The sequence below is a fragment of the Mesoplodon densirostris genome, chromosome X (genome assembly GCF_025265405.1).
Source record: "Mesoplodon densirostris isolate mMesDen1 chromosome X, mMesDen1 primary haplotype, whole genome shotgun sequence".
Taxonomy (NCBI): Eukaryota; Metazoa; Chordata; class Mammalia; order Artiodactyla; family Ziphiidae; genus Mesoplodon; species Mesoplodon densirostris.
In genome coordinates, this window is record NC_082681.1 from 32,790,778 (window position 1) to 32,811,724 (window position 20,947).

Sequence of the window (20,947 nt, forward strand, 5' to 3'; positions counted from 1 at the left end):
GCTGGCCTGGCGAATTACCGGTATGATGTGTAGGTGGCTGAAGTAGAGGGAGCTGGAGGCTGGTGAAGTTGAAGCGATCAAGGAATAAAGAGGCTGAAGGTTGATGGCCTGTCCTCAAGCACATTGCAGTCACCAAGAACAGGGAGAAAGACGGGGTCAGGCACCACCAGAAGAGGATGGAACAGGCCTCAAACGGAGAAAGTTTTTTACACTGAGGTAGAGGAGTAACGCCCTAGAAGTGGCGCTGAGCGGCTACCTGAATGCCTACACACTGAGCCCAACGTACATAGGTTGTGGGAGAATAAGAAGCCTACACAGGGGACTTCCCTGGTGGCGCAGTGGTTAAGAATCCGCCTGCCCATGCAGGGGACACGGGTTCCATCCCTGCTCCGGGAAGGTCCCACATGCTGCGGAGCAACTAAGCCTGTGCACCACAACTACTGAGCCTGTGCTCTAGAGCCCGTGAGCCACAACTACCGAGCCTGCACGCCACAACTACTGAAGCCCGCGCACCTAGAGCCCGTGCTCCACAACAAGAGAAACCACTGCAATTAGAAGCCTGTGCACTGCAATGAAGAGTAGCCCCCGCTCACCGCAGCTAGAGAAAGCCCACACGCAGCAACGAAGACCCAACGCAGCCAAAAAAAAAAAAGAAGCCTACATAGGAGGGGGCTGCCAGGCAGTGGCGTCCTCAGGGTTGCAGGGTCCTCGGGAGAATTACGTTACCAGCAGCGTGAAGAGGTAAGGCAAATTTTGTGAAGAGGAAGATGATATAGGCCAGCACTTCTCAAACTTTAAAGTTGCATACAAGCCACTGAGGCTCTTAATAAGATGTAGATTCTGATCCTGTAGGTCTGGGTTGGGGACTGGAGAGTCTGGATTTCTATCAAACTTTCAGGTGACCATAGTGCTGCCTATTCAAGGACCACACTCTGAGTGGCAAAGAGGTAGGCAATTTTGTTTACCATGGTTCAGGGGTTTCAGAGGGCACAGTGGACACGTTTTTGAGGGGTGATGAGTGCATGAGAAGAGAGTGGAATAGCAGTGAGCATAGAGGGAAGAGGTGACTGGAAGGATGGAGTAGATTAGCTGTTGTCACTCTGGGCACTGTTGCAGTAGACCTGACCTTATGGTATCTTGGCTTTCATGCCTGAGATGGTGCTGTTCAAGTATAATGTCTGTGACCAGGCCTTCTGGGTTTCCAGCAGGGGAGCTTCTGACAGCTGCGTTTGCACTGAGGACTGGCACGTGGCAGTAGGAGACTGGGATGACTTCCGGGTGTCTAGGAAGCGGATAGGAGACAGCGATAACTGAGGCCATGGGAGTGACCAGGACCACGCAGGGCTAACGGGCATGTGATGCGTAGAATGACAACAAAAGATGGCCCAGGGGCTTCCATGGTGGCGCAGTGGTTGGGAGTCCACCTGCCGATGCAGGGGACGCGGGTTTGTGCCCCGGTCCGGGAAGATCCCACATGCCGTGGAGCGGCTGGGCCCGTGAGCCATGGCTGCTGAGCCTGCGCGTCTGGAGCCTGTGCTCTGCAACGGGAGAGGCCACAACAGTGAGAGGCCCGCGTACCGCAAAAAAAAAAAGATGGTCCAGGATGGAACTTCAGAGATGAGCCAACAATTTAAGCTAAGGCAAGTGAGAAAGAAGAGTTATTATAGAGGTAGGAGCTAATGGTGGCAGTGAAGCCAGGGGACAGTGTTTCAAGAAAGGACTGGTCAACATTGTCAAGAAAGAAGACAATTGAAAAGTATTCATTGAAAGGTAAAATTATGATTTTTCCATAGTATCTCTGTCTAGGAAACCCAAAATAATCAACTGAAAGACAATTCTAATGGGTAATAGTTCTGCAAGGTAGCCAATTTCAAAATAAACATGCATAAAGCCATAGACTTCTTATCACCTGACAACCAAATAGAAAACATTATGGAACAGAAGACCCTTTTCACGGTTAAAAAAAACCAACCTTACTCTATCCTACCCACAAGACCCTATGTGATCCGTCCCCTGCTACCTTGCTTGTTTCATCTCTTATTATTCTTGTATTTCTTGAGGTGAAATTCACATAAAATTACTCTTTTAAAGTGAGCAATTCAGTGGCATTTAATAAATTCACAGTGTTGTGCAACCACCACCTCTGTTTAGTCCCCAGACATTCTCATCACCCCAAAAGGAAACACATTAAACAATAACTTCCCATTCCCCTCTCCCCTCAGCCCCCAGTAAGTAACCATTATTCTGTTTTCTGTTTCTGTGAATTTGACTATTCTAGGTACCTCATAGAAGTGGAACCATATACTATTTGTCCTTTTGTGTCTGGCTTCTTTCACTTAGCGTGATGTTTTCAAGGTCCATCCATGTGGCAACATGTATCTGAATTTTCTTCCTTTTCATGGCTGAGTAATATTCCATTGTATGATATTCCACACTTTTTTTTTTTTTTTTTTTTTTTTTTTTTTTTTTTTTTGCGGTACGCGGGCCGCTGACTGCTGTGGCCTCTCCCGTTGCGGAGCACAGGCTCCGGACGCGCAGGCTCAGCGGCCATGGCTCACGGGCCCAGCCGCTCCACGGCATGTGGGATCTTCCCGGACCGGGGCACAAACCCGTGTCCCCTGCATCGGCAGGCAGACCTTCAACCACTGCACCACCAGGGAAGCCCGATATTCCACACTTTATCAGTTGATGGACCTTTGAGTTGTTTCCACCTTTGGGCAATTGTGAATAGTTTATTGTTCTTCCTTCGTTCACTAGTTCTACTGCTCAAACTTGTCAAGCTTGTTTCTGCCTTAGGACAATTACATTTGTTATTCCCTCTGCCTGGAATGCTCTTCTCCCAGATTCTCCATGACTGTCATTCTCATCCTTGCAGCTCAAATGCTACATCCTCAGAGAAGCCTTCCCTGATCACTGTATTTAAAGTAGCTGAACCCTCAGCCACTTTTTATCCCATTATCCTGTTTTATTGTCTTCATAGTACATATCATTGTCTGAAATGAATAAGAAATAGTGTCTAGACCAGGGCTTGTTTGGTGCCTTTGGCCCCTTAACCAAACAGTGAGGTGTATGGGCTCAGAATAACATTTTTACATGCCTAAAATACATCAATTATACCAAAAAGTAGTTACCAAAATATTTTAAAATTGTGATATAGTAATCTGTGTGCTTCTCTTTTAATCCCTGAAATAACAATATCTATATGCATGTCTAATAACTATTATACTTTAGAAGTTGTGATGATTATAAATACTATTTTGAGATATTTACAATAACTGTAATAGGAAACAAAAAATATTGGTGATTTCTATTGGTTATGAAATCACAGGCACTGCTGAAGTGACTGCAGATTGTTACCTACTTTTGTACCTGAAGAAACTCTAAACTTCAGTTAGAGGGGCCTCCCTGGTGGCGCAAGTGGTTGAGAGTCCGCCTGCCGATGCAGGGGATACGGGTTCGTGCCCCGGTCTGGGAGGATCCCATATGCCGCGGAGCGGCTGGGCCCGTGAGCCATGGCCGCTGAGCCTGCGCGTCCGGAGCCTGTGCTCCGCAACGGGGGAGGCCACAACAGTGAGAGGCCCGCATACCGCAAAAAAAAAAAAAAAAAAAAAAAAACTTCAGTTAGAGCTTAGTGAAAAAGATGTGATTTATTTCCTATCCAAGTTCATGGATCCTATGAATTCTATGCATAGACGGACCCCTTGGAGGTCTGTGGACCCCGGTTAAGAATTCCTACCCTGAAAAGTAAAAGATAAACGGTAGTGAGGAGGAGGGGTAGAGTATATTGGAGCTGGGTTTTGTAGGAGATGGAAGAGATCATAGTAAGCCAGGGAAAATGGGCTGGAAAAAAGCTGCCTTTGGGTGTGAGGGGTGTAGAAATTTCCAGTTGAGAAGGATATGAGGGAAGCAGCGTCTCTGAAGGGGAGTCAGGTGTCATTTAGAGGAAGGGAGTAAGGGATTTTTGTTTACCATGGACTGGAGTCCAGTGAGCATGACAGAGTGGGATGGGGGAGACGGCCACCGAGGGAAGATGAGCCATTGGGAGCAGGGCTGGGACCCTTACTATATTCCAGATACCATGCCGGACACTGAGAATATAAAGATGAATAATACTCTAGTTGTGGGACTTCCCTGGTGGCGCAGTGGTTAAGAATTCGCCTGCCAGTGCAGGGGACACAGGTTTGATCCCTGGTCCGGGAAGATCCCACACGCTGCGGAGCAACTGAGCCCCTGCGCCACAACTACTGAAGCCCACGTGCCTAGAGCCCATGTCCCACAACAAGAGAAGTCACCGCAATGAGAAGTCCACATACTGCAACGAAGAGTAGCCCCCGCTCACCACAACTAGAGAAGAGCCCGCGCGCAGCAACGAAGACCCATCGCAGCCAAAAAATAAATTTAAAAAAGACTCTAGTTATAAGATAAATACGAGGGATGTAATGTACAACATAATAAATATAATTAATAGGGCTGTATGTTATATAAGAGACTTAATCCTGAGGAAAATTTCTTTTTTATTTTTTATTTATTTATTTTTTTTTTGTGCTGTACGCAGGCCTCTCACTGTTGTGGCCTCTCCCGTTGCGGAGCACAGGCTCCGGAAGCACAGGCTCAGCGGCCATGGCTCACCGGCCCAGCCGCTCCACAGCATGTGGGATCTTCCCGGACAAGGGCACGAACCCGTGTCCCCTGCATCGGCAGGCGGACTCTCAACCACTGCGCCACCAGGGAAGCCCTGTATTTCTTTAATTTTGTACCTATATGAGATGATGGATGTTCACTAAAGTTATTGTGATAATCACGTCATGATGTAAATCATTATGCTGTACAGCTTAAACTTATACAGTGCTGTATGTCACTTATATCTCAATAAAACTGGGAGCAGAAACAAAAGAAAATGCAGGAAGAAGGGGAAAAATGAATAAGACAAAGATGAGTCATCCATTTAGGATTAGTCTAAACCAAATACTGTTGGTTGACTGGCTGCTTTGGCTGCTCTGATGATGCATCTCTTCAGAGACCCTAAGAGCCAGAGGCATTAGCAGAAAGATAGACTCAGGGTATCACTAGAGATTCAGGGGGAAAAAAGCTAAAAATGCATTGTTTTCTTTCCTCCTTTGATCCATTTTGTAGAGCAAAAAAAATGAAGTAAAAAAATTATGTAATGGAGGGAAAAAATGTAGCAGTGCCATAATTAGATCACTCAAGTGAGCCTGTCAACTGAAAATTAATTGGATAAACCTAAGGGATGTATCCCCCTGCCCCCACTCCTAATTCTTCAGGAACCTTCTAAGGATCTCTGCAACCAACAGATTCTTTGATGCTCTTACCCTTCAGAACAATGTTTGGCTCATAGGGGTTAAAGGAAAAAGAAAGGACTATATTTTTAGATTTTTCTCTGGGGCTCCAGAGGTACCCAGCATCTGGCTGTCTCTGTATGTAGCTCTCAGAATCTAGAATTCTGTGATTCTTTTTAAAAAAACTCTTTTGCCTTCTCTACTAGGGGGATCTTTCAGAAAGGCGCAGGGTGGGAGCTGCTGCTTCTCCTTCAATCGTGTTCCCTTCCCGCAGTGGTCTCTGCAGACTCCATGTCCCGGGCCAGATGCTAAACCTCTTCCAGCTTGAAGGGAGAAGCCCTGGAGGGAGGGGCATCGGACAGACAGGGAGATGAGAACAGAGGCAGGGCGGAAGCTAAGATGACCTAGCTAGAGCAGGAAGAGGCTGCGGGGGTGACAGGAATGGCCTGGGAGAGAACAGAGAAGCTTCCCAGGACAGAGAGGAGACTCCTGGCAAGACTTGGAGCCACATGGGAGCGCAGTGCCTGGAGACTCAGTGAGCTGGGGGCTGGGGCGTGCGGTGTGTGTGTGTGTGTGTGCGTGCACATGTGTTAAGGTTGTGCAGGCGGGACTATCTTTACCAAATTTTGTCCGAATACGTAGATTTTAAAGTCACAACCTTAGAGGAAATGAGAACTGCAAAAATATCTGGACCTTAGGGGAGCCAAGTGGAGAGCGCCTCAAACCCAGGAAGATTGAGTAGAACCCACTGTGTTCTGGAAGATTCCCCAGCAGTGGGTCAAGGAGAGGTCCTGACCACAACTGGGTACCAGTTTGAGTATTAGGCACGGCGGGGGAGACACAGGAAGCGGAGACATGAGCCCAGCCTGGCGCGCAGTCAGCCCATCCACAGACACTGCCAGTGGGCTCCACACCACATCGGGGCCCCGTGGGGGCAGAGAAGGGCCCTTCACTGTCCCTACCCTTCACAAGGACACAGTCTATTTGAGGGAACACAAATCCTTGTGAAGCACCAGTAAGCGATCCAATAGCATAATTCTGTTTTACACTCCTGGGTCATAGAAGGGATTTCCGGCATAACTGGGGAGTTGTGGAGGAGATGGGCATTCCTCCGAGCCCTGAGGCCTGGGAGGGTAGGATTGGGATGAGAAGAGAGAAATGCACATTCTAGAGAGAAAGCGCACTGATGGGCATATGGTTGGCTCATGTGGGGACCAAAGAGGTGGCTAGTCTGACGGACTTGGAGGTCCACTGAGAGGAGGTGGAGAAATGCAGCTGGGTGGGGAGAGCCACATTACCAAGGACATTTTCAACTTCTAAAAGAGTTTCGAAGCCTATCAAAATCCAGGTTTTTGAAGTGGTCTCTCCATTTCCCTACTCTCTCCTTTAGCTACAAGCCCATTGTGGAATTCATCGATGCCCAATTTGAGTCCTACCTGCAGGAGGAGCTGAAGATTCTCAGGGTACTGCACACCTACCATGATTCCCGCATCCATGCCTGCTTGTACTTCATCGCCCCCACGGGTCATTCCTTGAAGTCTCTGGACCTAGTGACGATGAAGAAGCTGGACAGTAAGGTACCGAGGCCTGGGAGGCAGGGACGAGGGCAGGCAGGAGGCAGGGCAAGCTGGGCTCCCTCCTGCTGGTCTCTCCTGCAATGCAGATGCCAGAGCTCAGGAGAGGTTTCGTGGCATCCTCATCCTCCCCTTCATCCCCTGTCCCTCCATAAAGATGGTGTTAATTGATCCAGCACCTGAGTTGTATGCTTTGTGATGTTTTCCCAGCACTGGGCATGAGTCTTCCCTGAGCTGTCTTTCTGCCCTGATCCCTCTTGGGAATAAAGGTGGATGCAAGCAAGATGGCTGTCTGGGTCTAGGGCCTTAGGCTTTGGCGATGCAAAGGTGTTTTTCCTTTGTCCTGATGTTAACTAACCTTTATTAGAATCAAACATGCAAACTTGACTTCAAAAGTTACTATTCTTATTATCAATAATAATTTTATCATAACAGCTAACATTTTTTAAACCCTTATTATATATCACCACTGTAAAAGTACCTCATGGAGTATCTCATTGAATCCTCACAACAACTCGGTAAGGCAAATGCTATCATTACCTTCCATTTTATAGAAGAGAAAACTGAGGCTCTAAGAGGTTAAGTGACATGCCCATTGTCATATAGCCAGCTCCTGGCAGAGCATAGATTTGAACTCAGATCTGTGGCACCAGGTTGTATTGCCTCCATACCCAAGGAAGATGGCTGTAGGAATCAGGCACATCCTGCTTTAAGATAAACTGAAAAATGCAAGTCCCACATCCGATATAAATCAGACAGTGATTCTTCGTGTTAAAGGATTAGTGGCTGTGCAAAAGAGTCGACCACAGGATTCTTTAAAAAACCTAATTACTAGTACGTTTCCTCCCCTAACATTTCATATGGGTCTGGCACTGTGATGAGTACTTTATAGGCATTGTTTTATTTAATCCTTCCAATAATCCAGCGTGGTGGGTACTATTATTATCCCCATTTTACACAGGAGGAAACTGAGGCACAGTCAAGTAGCTTGCTCCAGGTCAGACAACTTGTAACGGGTCTGGGATTCAGACCGAGCTCTCTCTGACTCCAGGGAATTTATTTTTTTAAAAAATCTACTTTATATGCAGTTGTTTAGTAGCCCATTCACTACAAAAACGGAGTTTCAGGGCTTCCCTGGTGGCGCAGTGGTTGAGAGTCCGCCTGCCGATGCAAGGGACACGGGTTCGTGCCCTGGTCCGGGAAGATCCCACATGCCGCGGAGCTGCTGGGCCCGTGAGCCATGGCCGCTGAGCCTGTGCGTCCGGAGCCTGTGCTCCGCAATGGGAGAGGCCACAACAGTGAGAGGCCCGCATACCGCAAAAATTAAAAAAAAAAAAAAAAAAAAAATAGGAGCGGTTTTTCATTTTTCACGGCAGTGAGTTCAATGCCCACGAGTAACGGGCCGCTTAGGAAATGTCGCCACATCCCACATGTCTTGAAGAGGGCAGCAGAGTGATGCGGCTGGCGGCCTGGCGGAGGAGCTGAGTTAGGTAGGCCTGTGTTTACAGCGTGCCAATGGGGGACGTGGTGAAAAGTGTTGCCACCTTGCCAAGGGCTTTGGTCCCCACGCCCCAAGGCTTTAAGGGAGGTGCCTCCAAGGTCCATTCTTTCTTTGACCAGCACCTGAAACTGCAGTGTCAGCCTTGAGAGGCACTCCTGAGGCAAAGAGCAAAGGAGGTGGGATTTGTCTTAAGTCTAGAGCTCTTTTCAGGGCCCAAGTACCATCCATGCCAGCCCATTGGAGTCTGGTGGCAGGACCAACTGTGCTTTCTGTGTGAACTTGAGCTTAGCTGTGCTGTGTCTCACTCAGGCTTGTAAGTTTCTTTACCCTCCGGCAGTAAAAGCCTTGTCACTTCTTGGAGGTATTTCAAGGATTGAGGTTCAGGTGGGTTGAACTTTGGGGTAGCATTAGTCCTTTCTCCTGCTGTCCAAAATTGGGCATTTGTACCTGCTTTCTTTCTTTCTTTTTTTTTTTTTTGCGGTACGCAGGCCTCTCACTGTTGTGGCCTCTCCCGTTGCGGAGCACAGGCTCCGGACGTGCAGGCTCAGCGGCCATGGCTCACGGGCCCAGCCGCTCCACGGCATGTGGGATCTTCCCAGACCGGGGCTCGAACCCGTGTCCCCTGCATCGGCAGGCGGACTCTCAACCACTGTGCCACCAGGGAAGCCCCTGTACCTGCTTTCTTTATGCAGAAATTAATCATGAGATTCTGGCAGTATAACTCTTTTTGGCTAAGTCTCAGATCAAATTGGTAACACAGGGTCATCTTCACGTAAGTGGGTTGGTTCATCAGTGTTTGCTGCCAGAAAGAGGGCCAGGTGTGCGTCTTCACAGAGCCCTGCCCTTCTTCCCTTCGCATGTGGGTTCCTTTCATACTGGCTGGGGCTAGCCTGCACCGATGGGTTGGGACAGTCTATGTTAGCAAGAAGTTGCCACCTCTCCCCTTGTCCACTGTCGATTCCCAACTGTCATCTTTCTGCTTCAAATCACCCAAGCAGTGACCTTGATATTAAGATATCACATAGCTCATCAATTTGGATCTGAGCTGGCAGGTTAAGACTGTGGACTTAGGAATAAGGCTAAACTTGGATCTGGATCCCAGTTCTGTTACTTACCTGCTCTGTGGCCTTGGACAAGCTACTTAGCCTCTCTGTGCCTCAGTTTCTCATTGTGGTACTAATACCTCCCGGGAGGGTTTTTTTATCAGGGTTAATTGTGTTAATCCTTGTAAAGCACTTAGTTCAGTGCTCAGCAAACAGTAAGCACTCATTGTTGTGTATTATATTGCTGTTTGGCCATGGAGGTGGCCAGTCCTGGACTATTGCGTTGAGCTGCTCCCTCCGGCAGCTGGTAGAAGTCCTAGGTCAGCTGCAGATTACCAACAATGATGCCGCTTTTCTCCTCCCTTCCCTAGGTAAACATCATCCCCATCATTGCCAAATCAGATTCCATTTCTAAGAGCGAGCTAACAAAGTTCAAAATCAAAATCACCAGCGAGCTTGTCAGCAATGGAGTCCAGATCTACCAGTTCCCTACAGAAGATGAGTTGGTGGCAGAGATCAACGGAACCATGAACGTGAGTGGGAGCACAGGGCTTCAACTTTCTGGCCATTTGCTCTTTATTATTATTATTATTTTACCAAATAGCAGTCAAACATCACCATCCATCTTAGCGTAGTCAGCTTTCATTATCCGAGTCTCAGGTATTTGTGAGAAAGAATCCAGAAGCAAACAGCTCCTCTCTCCTCAGAGATGCAGAGATTAATAGCCAGAGACTGAGGGAGGGAAAGACTGACTCCAGGGGATTCAGACCTCTCCTTCCACCCTCCTCTCTGATGCCGCACTGGTCTAGGCCAGGCAGCCCCCATGGGACTGCCGGAAAGGCAAACGGTCTTTGTCTCTGACCAATTGATGCAGCGAAAGAAGGCAAGGCTGAAAAAGTTGGCTAGCTTCGGAGACTCGAGGCTAATCTGTACTCAAATAATCAAGCCCTTTGCCCCTGGGACATGTAGCCTCCAATTTTTCTGGTGACTAGAGAAATGCTATTTTTAAATTTCAGGGTTATGCTTTCTTTATTAAGTGTGAATGAATTGAAGAAAAAAAACCACAACCAACCACTTGCCATCTTTCCTCTCACTCCCCCTTCTTTACAATGTGTTGATGCTGTTGCTGTGAAATCTTCAATGTTGTGATTTCAAGGAGACAGATAATAGCTTGCAGAAAGCCTCTGCTTCGGGAACAGATTTCTTTTTCTCTGTTGAGAGGCATCAGTTTTTCCTAATGACATAATGCCTGGGTATAGCCAGACTCAGGAAAGCCTTGTAATAAAAGCCATTTTTAGAAAACTTCCCTGCTGCCGCCACCCCCTAAGTTATCATTAGAGCATCAGCTGCCACCTCCTATGAATCGGCCAACAAATTAGCATAGCGGGGCAGCAAGTCACTGTCTCGCCTGACTTCCTGCCCATCAATACACCCGAGATATGTTTGTGATGAGAGGTCCCTCATCATCTTTGACAGAAAGCTGGCCCAAGGGTAGAGCTGTGTGGATTGTGGGAGGTGGAGTTGTAGCCTCTCTGACTGGTCATGAGCATTAAAAAACTAAAAAAAAAAGATTAGTGCTTATCCTCTCCAGCAGTCAGGGCATTTTGATGGAAACTAGCTTCTGTCATGATGAGAAAACCTGAAAGGGTGCCTAGTCTGCAAGAAAATTGGAGCCTAGAGAGAAGCGTCATCAGGCACTGATGTCTGGAAGTGCCTAGTCACCTCAGAACATCAGGCCCCATAGATACCTTCTGAACGTGGATTCCATAAGTCACTAGGCAGCTTTCAGGCTTGTGGTTTGCTTTGCTAAGGATAGATAGGGGCGAAGAGTCCTCAGCAATCTCAGGGCATCACACAAAATGACCTCTGGCTGCATTGTGGGTCAGGAGTGGCAATCACGTTGGGCTCTGCTCTCGACTTAGCTCTGGGCCCTTGCTTGAAGCTTGGGCAGCCTTGGCCTCAAGGTCAGAAACTTCCCGTGCTACGAAGCAGCAGTCCTTAACCATGCTGTTTTGGCTGTGAAGGGGTTCTGGGTCCTTTCTTGCATTAGTCCAGTGTTTCACTTTGAAAAACTAAATTTGAGTGGATTCTGGGTTATCCCTATAACAGCATCACTCGGCACTCATTCCCTTGCGTTCCCCCAGGCTTTTTTGAGTGGGAAAGACGGGTGGCTGACAGCTAGCGTGCCTGAACTGTGCATGTGCATGGAAGGGGGCGTGCATGTGAACGCTGTGTGTTACATGTGTTGTGATGGGGAAAGGGTGGGGAGTTGCTGCTATAAAATATATACACGGGATTGCTGAGCCTGCCTGCCACTGGAGCAACTGTGTCAAACCGGCTCTTTGGACAAGCCATGCATATGAAGCTGCATCATCAGAGAGCCAGACTCGGCTGGTAGGAGGCATGGCTGCTGGCCTTTCAATTCTGAATTTGACTCCAGCCTCACAGCCTCGGCCACCCCAGCCAATTGTCATGGGAACCGGATTGGAAGAGGGGAAGAAGCCTCTTGCCCAAGTGTAGAAGAGCTGCCAGTCATCCTGCAGCTCCCCACTAGGGATTTTCATGGCAGGAAATGAGAGTCGTGAGGTCTAGCCTCCCCCTGGGCTTCTGGGTGGCTCTGAATACCCTTATTTCAGCTTGAGGGGAAAGAGAAGGGAGGGAGAGGTCTTGTTGCGTGCTCCTTTCCACCTATCCTCTGAGAGCTCTTAAGGTTGTAGACTTGAATGCTTACAATTGCTATGTGGTTCAAATCGAATGTTGTTCTTTGAATGCTTCAGACCATGGCCAGGGACCAGGGACTACGCCCAGTTACTCGACCCGGCTCAGTCAGTTGACTGCCTGTGAGGTCTTGGGTTTGGCCCCCTCAAAGGCATCTGGGCCCAGTGAGAGCGCATGGGTGACCGGGAGGGTCATAGAGGCCCCTAGGCACAAGCCTGCCTCCTCCTGAGGCAGCAGTGCCGTTTCCAGTGTTGGCACATACTTTTTTTTTTTTTTTTTGCGGTACGCGGGCCTCTCACTGTTGTGGCCTCTCCCGTTGCGGAGCACAGGCTCCGGACGCGCAGGCTCAGCGGCCATGGCTCACGAGCCCAGCCACTCCGCGGCATGTGGGATTCTCCCGGACCGGGGCACGAACCCGTGTCCCCTGCATCGGCAGGCGGACTCTCAACCACTGCGCCACCAGGGAAGCCCGGCACATACTTTTGTGGGAACCACCACCAAGGGTTGACTTGAGAGAATCACGCAATTCTCGGTCACTGGTAGGAGCCTAGAATGGAGGCCAGCATAACCAGCAGCACGACTGGGAAATACTGTCCCCCTGGGAGGAAACCACAGCCATTCGGGATATCATCAGATGAGACAGAAACGGTGGTCCTGACACTCTATTTCACGAGGCTTAGGGGGAGCCCGTCCCTAGTAGAGTGGGTGTCGTGGAACCAGAATACAGTAATCATGCCAGATGGGTCATCAAACACTTTAAAATGTACCGAGAGGAATTTAAGGTACATATGAGGCTGCAAAGGTAGTGAGTCTGGGAACAGACTCCCGGGAGGAGGCTTGGGACTATCTCCTGGTGGAGTTTTCTGAGACTGGGGCATCCGAGGTCTCTTGGGCGAGAGAGGGCAACACGGAGTCCCCTTAGGAACCTGCCCAGGTCTCAGCAGCTGCGCCGTCTTGCATCTACCCTCTCCTCCCTGGGCCCACACGTACAAAGTATCAGCCCTGGAGGTGGGGTTGGTTGGAGGGTTTACCTTCTCCCTGCTCTGCTCGACTCTATTCTGGTTTTCAGAGCCATCAGTGTCTCAAGAGCAGCAGAAAGAGGGCCAGAGCTGGCCCCATGATTTCCTGTCCTTCATGGTTAAAGCTGAGCTGACTTCCAGCCCTGGGTGGTTGGGAGAGGCTGGCAGCTACAGCACGGTGTCCTCACTGCTCCCTGGGAAGATCTGGGCACGGGACTTAGGGACCTGGGCAACTCGGTTAACTCTTCTGTACACCAGTTTTCCGAATCACGAATGGGGTTTATACTAACCGCCCTGTAAGCCTGTTGTACAATCAAATGAAATCTGCCTGGGAGCACTCGGAAATGATATCCTTGCATATACTTATCAGAACAGACTTTGATGCCAGTTGCAAAGGAGTGTGTGTGGGAGGCCTCGGGAGCCCTCTGAAGCTGCCGTGGCATTTTAGTGCGGGGAGGGATAAAATGACAGCAGCAGGAGGGAAAGCAAGTGACCCTGGCCTTCTAATTAACAATGTCTTTTGGAGATAAAAATAACAGTCCCAAGGGAATACTGACTTTTTTTTAAAATGCCTTTATCCTCTTCTTAGATTTTGTTTTCTTTTTTTGCTCTTAAGCCCAGAGAAGCACTTCCCACTTCACATGCCTCCTCCTCCATCACTTTCAGCCGAGAGCCCAGGATGCGTGAGAATGATGCAACATCTCCTCCCTTGATCTCGCCCTCTGCCGTGGCTGCCCCTTCGTGTGACTGAAGCTTTGGGCTGTCTGCAGGAGGGGCGGCCTTTTCCTTGAGAGTGTTTGGGGGTGGATTTGAGGCTCCCGACATGTCTTGGGTCTCTGAGGGGGGATGAATTGTGTCCAGATGACCCCCCTGCAAAGCCAGCTGGCAGAGGTCACAGACGCTCTGGCACTTAGGCAGAGTTTTCAGGATATCATTGCCCCCCACCCCATGCTCCATATGTCGCACGCCCAATGACCCTCGTGATCGGTCCCCTACTAGGACTGATGAAACATTTCCCACCTCCACCCCTCACCCACCTTCCATATCCATAACCTCATCTTTCCCTCTGTCCTCTGACTCCACTTCAGGGACAGTCATTGAAGTGGGAAGGGGTGTGGGAACACCTGAGATGATCATTGGAGAGCCGCTGAGAGGGGGTGAAGGGGGAGCTGCTTCAGCTGGATGGCCAAGCACCTCGGGGGGTTAGCAGATGTCCTGGGGCTGAGCTCCTGACTAACGCCTGTGTTCTTCCACTCTGAAGAACATTCTTGGGGTGCAGAGTTAGAGGAGAATGGAAAGGAAGGATTGGCTGTGAGATCAGATTTCAACTGCCTCTTACAATCTGGCCTTGCATGGCCAGTTCACCCCAGGGGTTTAGAGTGCTCCCCTCATCCTGCTGCTCGAACCCCCCAAAAGGGAGTGGTAGACCAGCAGGGGTGGGCTTTAAAGTCAGAGATACCTGGATTCCACCCCTAGCTCTGCCTCTTACTACGGTGTGGCTGCTGGCAAGTCATTTAGCCCTTCTGGACTTCAGTTTCCTCTTCTGTAAAATGGGGATAATAAGAATACTTACCTCCAAGTGTTGTAAAGATTCAATGAGATAATGCAACGTAGGGCACCTGGTACGTGGGAAACAGAGCTGCTGCTAATATCAGGTCCATAGCTCCCAATCCCGTTAGTACGATTGCTACTACCTACTCTGTGGAGCCTGCTTTGACTTCCCACGGAATTAGCTTCTCCTTCCTCTGAGGTCCTCCAGCCCTCAAGCCTCTGTTCATAGTCTGGACCTTTACTGTATTATCACTGTTTGGTGCATCTTTACCCTACCACACTGTGCACTCGCCAGGGGCAGGCTCTGAGCTATTTTGGCGTTGTATTCTTCTTAATGCCTGGCACATAGTAGGAGCTCAGTAAATATTTGTAGACTGGATGAGTGAGCAAGTGGGTCAGAAAATCTGAGATCGAAGCCTGTTTCTCCAAGCAGGCTAAGAAAGCTTGTTCCAGTGGACTTTTTCCTTCTCTGTGTTTTAGCCCTTTTGGCTAAAACTCCACCCAGCATCACCTGGTTTGTAAACAGTATTCATTCAGTGCTTCCATTTGGCCGGTGGTGACTCAGACTTATAACCTGGCCGGCTCCCTGTGGAATGGGGTGCAGTGCCGGTGTCCCAGGTCCCACGCTACCAGATGGGGGCGGCTGCCTCTTCTCCGGGCCTTGCACCTCATTACCCCCCTCCCCTGCAAGCATTTGTACTTTTCTTTCCTCTGCTATTTCTGTGGTCGTGCCACTGCCATTCAAGGAGTATTTATTAAGCACCTATTGTGTGCAGGGCACCAGACCATACACTTGAGCCCTTGGGCATATTCTCTCTTATGTGATTTTGGGTATGTAGTTCAGTCTTCCCCAACCAGAGTGTAAGCTCCCCGAGGGTGAGAGAGTGTGTCTTCTACTCCTTTGGTTTCCCTTACAGCCCCTGACACAGAACCCCGCACAGGGATGGGCACGTGGGTAAATACTTGGGGACTTGACTTCTAGGCTCAAGAGTTCAATGCGAGCTCTTGCTCTAGGGAAGGATGAGAACCAGGAGCGTCCATCTCAGTCAGCAGTGTGGTCTCTGTATGTGCCTATTCTCGGTGCTGTCACGCTCCAGGAAGGGGGGGCAGTCATCCCAGCCCCTTGGTTCTCCTTTAGTCTCTCTCCACACACAGCCCCCCTCATCCCACTCACCTGCGCTCCAAAGGCTCTTCCCCTTGGCAACTGTGAAGGCTGACTAGTTGGCTAATCTGTGTATCTGCTTATTATTCTGCTTATTTACTGTCGTTGTTCCCTGCTCACTCGGCCATGTCCTTCAATTGTGAATTTCTGAACAGCAGAAGCTTGGACTAGGCCTATTCTCCCTACACAGCCCGGGAGCTTAAGAAAGGTCTCTTGATAACGGCGACAGTGAGGGACACTGCAGCTGGAGCGCCGAGGCCCCGGCGATGACCAGCAGCTGAACTGGGGGTCGCTCAGTGCCTTTCCCCGGAGTTCAGAGCTTTTGTCTGCCTCCTGTTCCAGGCCCACCTGCCGTTTGCTGTCATTGGCAGCACAGAAGAACTGAAGATAGGGGACAGGATGATGAAGGCACGGCAGTATCCCTGGGGCACGGTGCAGGGTGAGTGAATCTCCAGGAGAGGGGCTGTGCTCAGGGATCCCCTTCTGTCTGTCTCTTTGTTTGTCCTCAGCCCCTGTGTGACCAGTCCCTAACTTGTCCCCAGTCTCTACTCATTCAGCTTGGGCCTCAAACATCCATAGGTGTTGCCAGCAGGCAAACTCTGGCTCCATACCTGGATTCTCTGCGGTGAGCAGGCTCTCTTTGTCTGTAATGGAGAAAGCATTCTTAAAACAAAAATAAATGTACTTGGAGTAAGGTAGGAAGGAGTGTGTGAGAAAGCATGTGTACTCGCCTGAGTGTACCAGGAGACAGAGAACAATGTCCACAGCGGCATTGTTCATAATAGCAAATAATTAGAAACAAGCCAGATAGCCATTAAAAATAAATTGGGAGAATTGTGGAATGTTCAAATAATGCAATATTATTCAGCAACGAAAATGGATGGACTTTAGTTACATCTACAGCAATGCATCTCAGAAACATAATGTTGAGCTAAGTAAATCATAGAAGAAGACAGGCTGTATGATTCCACTTATATAGATTCCAAAAGTAGATAAAACTAAACTTTAGGAATTCATGCATAAGTGGTAAAACTATAAAGAAAAACAAAGGAAGGATAAATCCCCAACTCAGGCTAGTGGTTAAGTCTGTTGCAGGGAAGGAGAGGCATGAGATCAGGGACTCAAAGGGACTTCTAGGGCACTGGTAATGTTTCACCTGGGCCGTGGATACATCGGTGTTCTTTTTTTTTTTTTTAAACCTTTAAATTGTACATTTCAAGCACTCTTTTGTATTATGATTATTTTGCAAATTAAAAACAGACATACTGCCTACGGGCTCAGGAAATCTCCTTTTGTGGTCTGCCTGACACATATTAAGTAAGTTACCTTTGGTACTAGTCAGTTCAGTGGATAAGGCCCAGGACATTGCCATGGGTGTACGAGGTGTCTGGTCCTCCGAGTCTCCAGCCATATGCTGGGTGGCAGACGGCAGGGGCACCATGTGTGAGAGGGTGGCTGGTTTACTGTAAACTCATTCCGGCCACTGAGCAAACAACCAGAAACTGGTGGGAAGTTGTCCACATCACATCAAAGGCTGGCAGGCTCTGGGGCACGCCAGACACCCTCCGGCGATAGCTGGCTTTTCCGTGGGTAAGGACAACGCTGGTCATCAGAACCATGCTAGGTTTTGGTCTCCTCTACCATTTGGGGCTGGGGATGCCCCTCCCAGAACATTTGCAAATGCTTTCTGGACCAACAGTCCCACCCTGGGAGTGAATTTTCGAGTCTGAGAGACAGGAACCTGAGGTGAAATGAGGAGAAGCTAGCAGACGTGGTCCTAATGACATACTCCGATTCAGACCACCCCACACCCAACCGACAAAGGGGCTTTTCCAAGTGTTTCTTGTAAGTCGGAGTTCGGGGTTCTGTTTGAGTGAGAGAAGCCATGCATTGTCTGGGCCTTGCAGGGCCTTGGAGTCACTCCTTGTGACCGGCCATCAGGGGCCACTCTCCAGGGATGGAAGAGGAGATTGTCCTGAGGAGTTGCCTGACTTATGCTGATACGTTCTATGACAGTGAGGGGCTTTCTCCCAGACGCAATATGTCTTAGGCAAAGGGGTTATGTGAGCTGATTTGGGCTTTGGAAAGATTGCTCTGATGACCGCAATGCAATCTGCTGCAACCCTGCCCCACCCTGTCATCCCCGTCTCCCTCCCTGTCCCCATGACCTTCTGCCAGACCCGTGACACAGAATCTGGGGTGACTGTGCCTGTTCATCATCTCAGATGCTACTGTCCCAATGTGGTCAGGCCACATCTCCCCATTCCAGCAAGGTGGAGCCATGCCCGGAGACACGTGCCAGAGCACTGCTCATGACCCGAAGACCCTTTGCTGGGATCGGGTCCACACCTCTGTCCTTCTTGGCCACTGCCCCAAACGCAGACCTTTGCCACACTCTTTTGAGGAGGGGGCTTGTTCACTCAGGCTGGAAAGTGGGGCCCACTCTGTCCTGGTCATCATTGCTGCCATCAGGCCATTATCCACCCTCTAAAAACACCTCCTTTGAAGCTTCTACCATCCAGATGGGCCACACCTGTGGTCCACATCCCTCCTTGTCACTGTCATCTATTGATGTCCTAGTTCTTCCCCTTTATTCTTTGGACTTTGGCACCTGGTCATAGCCTTTGTCTCTCCTTTAGAGGACCTGGATTGCAATCCTAACCCTGCGACTTCTAGTTGTGTAACCTTGCCTAACCTCATTGAGATCTTGCAAGGATGAGTCCCTTATCTGCCTGATTAATTCCTAGCCTTCCTTCAAGAGTCATCTTAGGGGGTCTGTCATCTCTTTGTTGAAGCCTTCACTCACCCTGGAGTTCTCAGGCCCCCAGGCTTTTCTGGGCTTTTGTTGCACCTTGGCTATATACCTCCATGTTGGTAATTTTTGCATTGTATTATGTTCTTCCACTAAACTGGAAGCTCCTATGGGCAAGACTCCATGTTTTTGAATTTCCAGTGCCTCACACAATCCTGGGAACAGAAATTCTGCAAGTATTTATCAGGTGGATGGTTGAATGTGCATTTGCCATCGTCCTAAAGTGGTGCAGAGCGAACGTTTCTGTGAATGTCTGATGGGTGAATTTGGGTTGAGGTGCTAGTGAATGTCTTCTTAGATATTTTTATGGTATTGCAGTTTTCCATGAGTGTCATTCTTGTAACTTTTCCTTTGCCTTTTTAGTAGAAAAGCCAATTAGGAGGCAAAATTGCGAGCTCTATATACACAGATTGAAAGGCGATGTCACTGTTAGACATTTCCCGTCTCGTTTTGTCCATTTCCGCTTCTTGTGACCTTCCTTTCCAATACCCCAACCGCTGCTATGCAGTTGAAAATGAAGCCCACTGCGACTTTGTGAAGCTGCGGGAGATGCTGATCCGGATCAACATGGAGGACCTCCGGGAGCAGACCCACAGCCGGCACTATGAGCTGTACCGCCGCTGTAAGCTGGAGGAGATGGGCTTTAAGGACACCGACCCCGACAGCAAACCCTTCAGGTACCTCTCCCACCAGCCCGGCCCAGCTCAGCTCAGCGCACACGATGGGGGCGGGGGCGGCGGTGGGGAAGCCTTGCCCTGGAGAATTCACAGGGGAGGTGAGACACGGGTGCCCAGACCTGGAGCCACAGGGCTAAGTCGCTCGTCACTTCCACTTGCCCGTCCCTTCTCTGCCTCGGCACACCTGCCAGGGGAGCTGTGGCAGGACGGGCTTGGTAAGCATTACTGTCCTGCTTATAAGGGTGGGGGCAGGGAGGAGGCCAGGGGATGGGCAAGGCCGATTGTCTTGCCGCCACAAGCATTCACACGGCAGCTGCGAGCCCTGAGCCCAGGCCTTGTTCCTCCACGTGGCAGTTTGTGTCTGGTCACTGCCCTACTTTCTACATCAGGCTCTTTCTGCTCTGTCGGGTTGCCAGTCTGTTCCTTAGCCCCCTCCCCGTTATCAAAACCAGATGGGACCAGGCAGCACTCATCGCACAAGTGTTGATGAACTTCCGGCTCTTTATTCGCTGTCCTTAGTGTTTGTTCAAGGGCAAGTTTTGTTTCGACCACAGGATGTTAATAATCATTGACATTTCAAATCAGAATCTAAGATGCTTTCAGAGAAGAGGAATGTTTTTGAAAACATTGCTTCAAATGCTTTCAAATAACTATGCTGATGGGAGCTATATGTTTTAAGTGTTTGATCTGGACGCATGATGTGTGACGTGAGCCCCACATTGTAAATTACCATGTGGTGTCCTTTATTGGAACTCAGGTCCCCTTTCAGGAACTGTCAGGCCTCGATAAGCAAGTAAGGGGGATGCTTGTCGGGTAAGATGGCCTTCAAATGGCCTCTGAGATCCCACAGTACCTGTTCACAGCAGAAAGCCAACCTGGGGGCAGGGCATAGCCATTCCTTTGGGGATGCCTGGTTCTGGAGGGGCCAGTGAACACCCCTTTCATGGACAGGGGCTGCCGGAGCCCCTGGAGTTAGAGGAAAACATGCTGGTCTTTCTGGTGGGCGTTGCCTTTGCTTTCTCCCTCCTTCCCTTCCGACAGCTTTAATCTGCACCTGCGGGGGAAGAGGTGTCGTCTAGTCCCCTCCCCTCCTAGGTCGGCTCCATCCTGACTACCTCTGTTTCCCGCGTCTTTGCCCTCTGCACGTTTTCTCTGCTGGCTCCTTTCCATGTTGCAGGCAGACATTCTCATCCTAAAGAAACTCTCCCTCACCCTGCTCCTCGTCACCAGCCTCCGCCCTGTCAAGGAGTTCGGCTCTGATGGGAAGGAGAAAGAATTGTTCTGTATTTACTGGCTTCTGCCTCCACTGCACCACTGAAAGCAGACGCCTCTCTCCAAGGTCAGCAGTCACATACTCACTGCCAATTCCACTGTGGCCTCTGAGTCCCATCTTTTTTTAATCTCAACATAGCATTTGATACTCGTCCCCTCTGCCTCCTTTCCGAAATTCTCTCTGCCGTTGGCTTTTCTAGCACTGGTCCGGCTGGTTTCAGTCCTCTCGCGCGCTACTACTCCTTCAGAGCTTCATTGGCAGGTTCATTTTGTTCAGCTTCCTCCTTTCCCTGTTCTTTCTGATGGCCTCTGCTCCTTTCA

General features: G+C 49.5%; 1 protein-coding gene across 7 annotated transcripts in view; it reads left to right on the plus strand.

The window, feature by feature from the left end:
* SEPTIN6 (septin 6) overlaps positions 1-20,947 on the plus strand; it is a 73,017-nt gene that overhangs the window by 37,822 nt on the left and 14,248 nt on the right. For all 7 annotated transcript variants that reach the window (XM_060086270.1, XM_060086268.1, XM_060086269.1 and 4 more), the window contains 4 exons: positions 6,688-6,874; positions 9,787-9,948; positions 16,208-16,304; positions 19,186-19,354. In XM_060086270.1, coding sequence (XP_059942253.1) covers positions 6,688-6,874; positions 9,787-9,948; positions 16,208-16,304; positions 19,186-19,354 — 615 coding nt within the window. The remainder of the gene's footprint in view (positions 1-6,687; positions 6,875-9,786; positions 9,949-16,207; positions 16,305-19,185; positions 19,355-20,947) is intronic.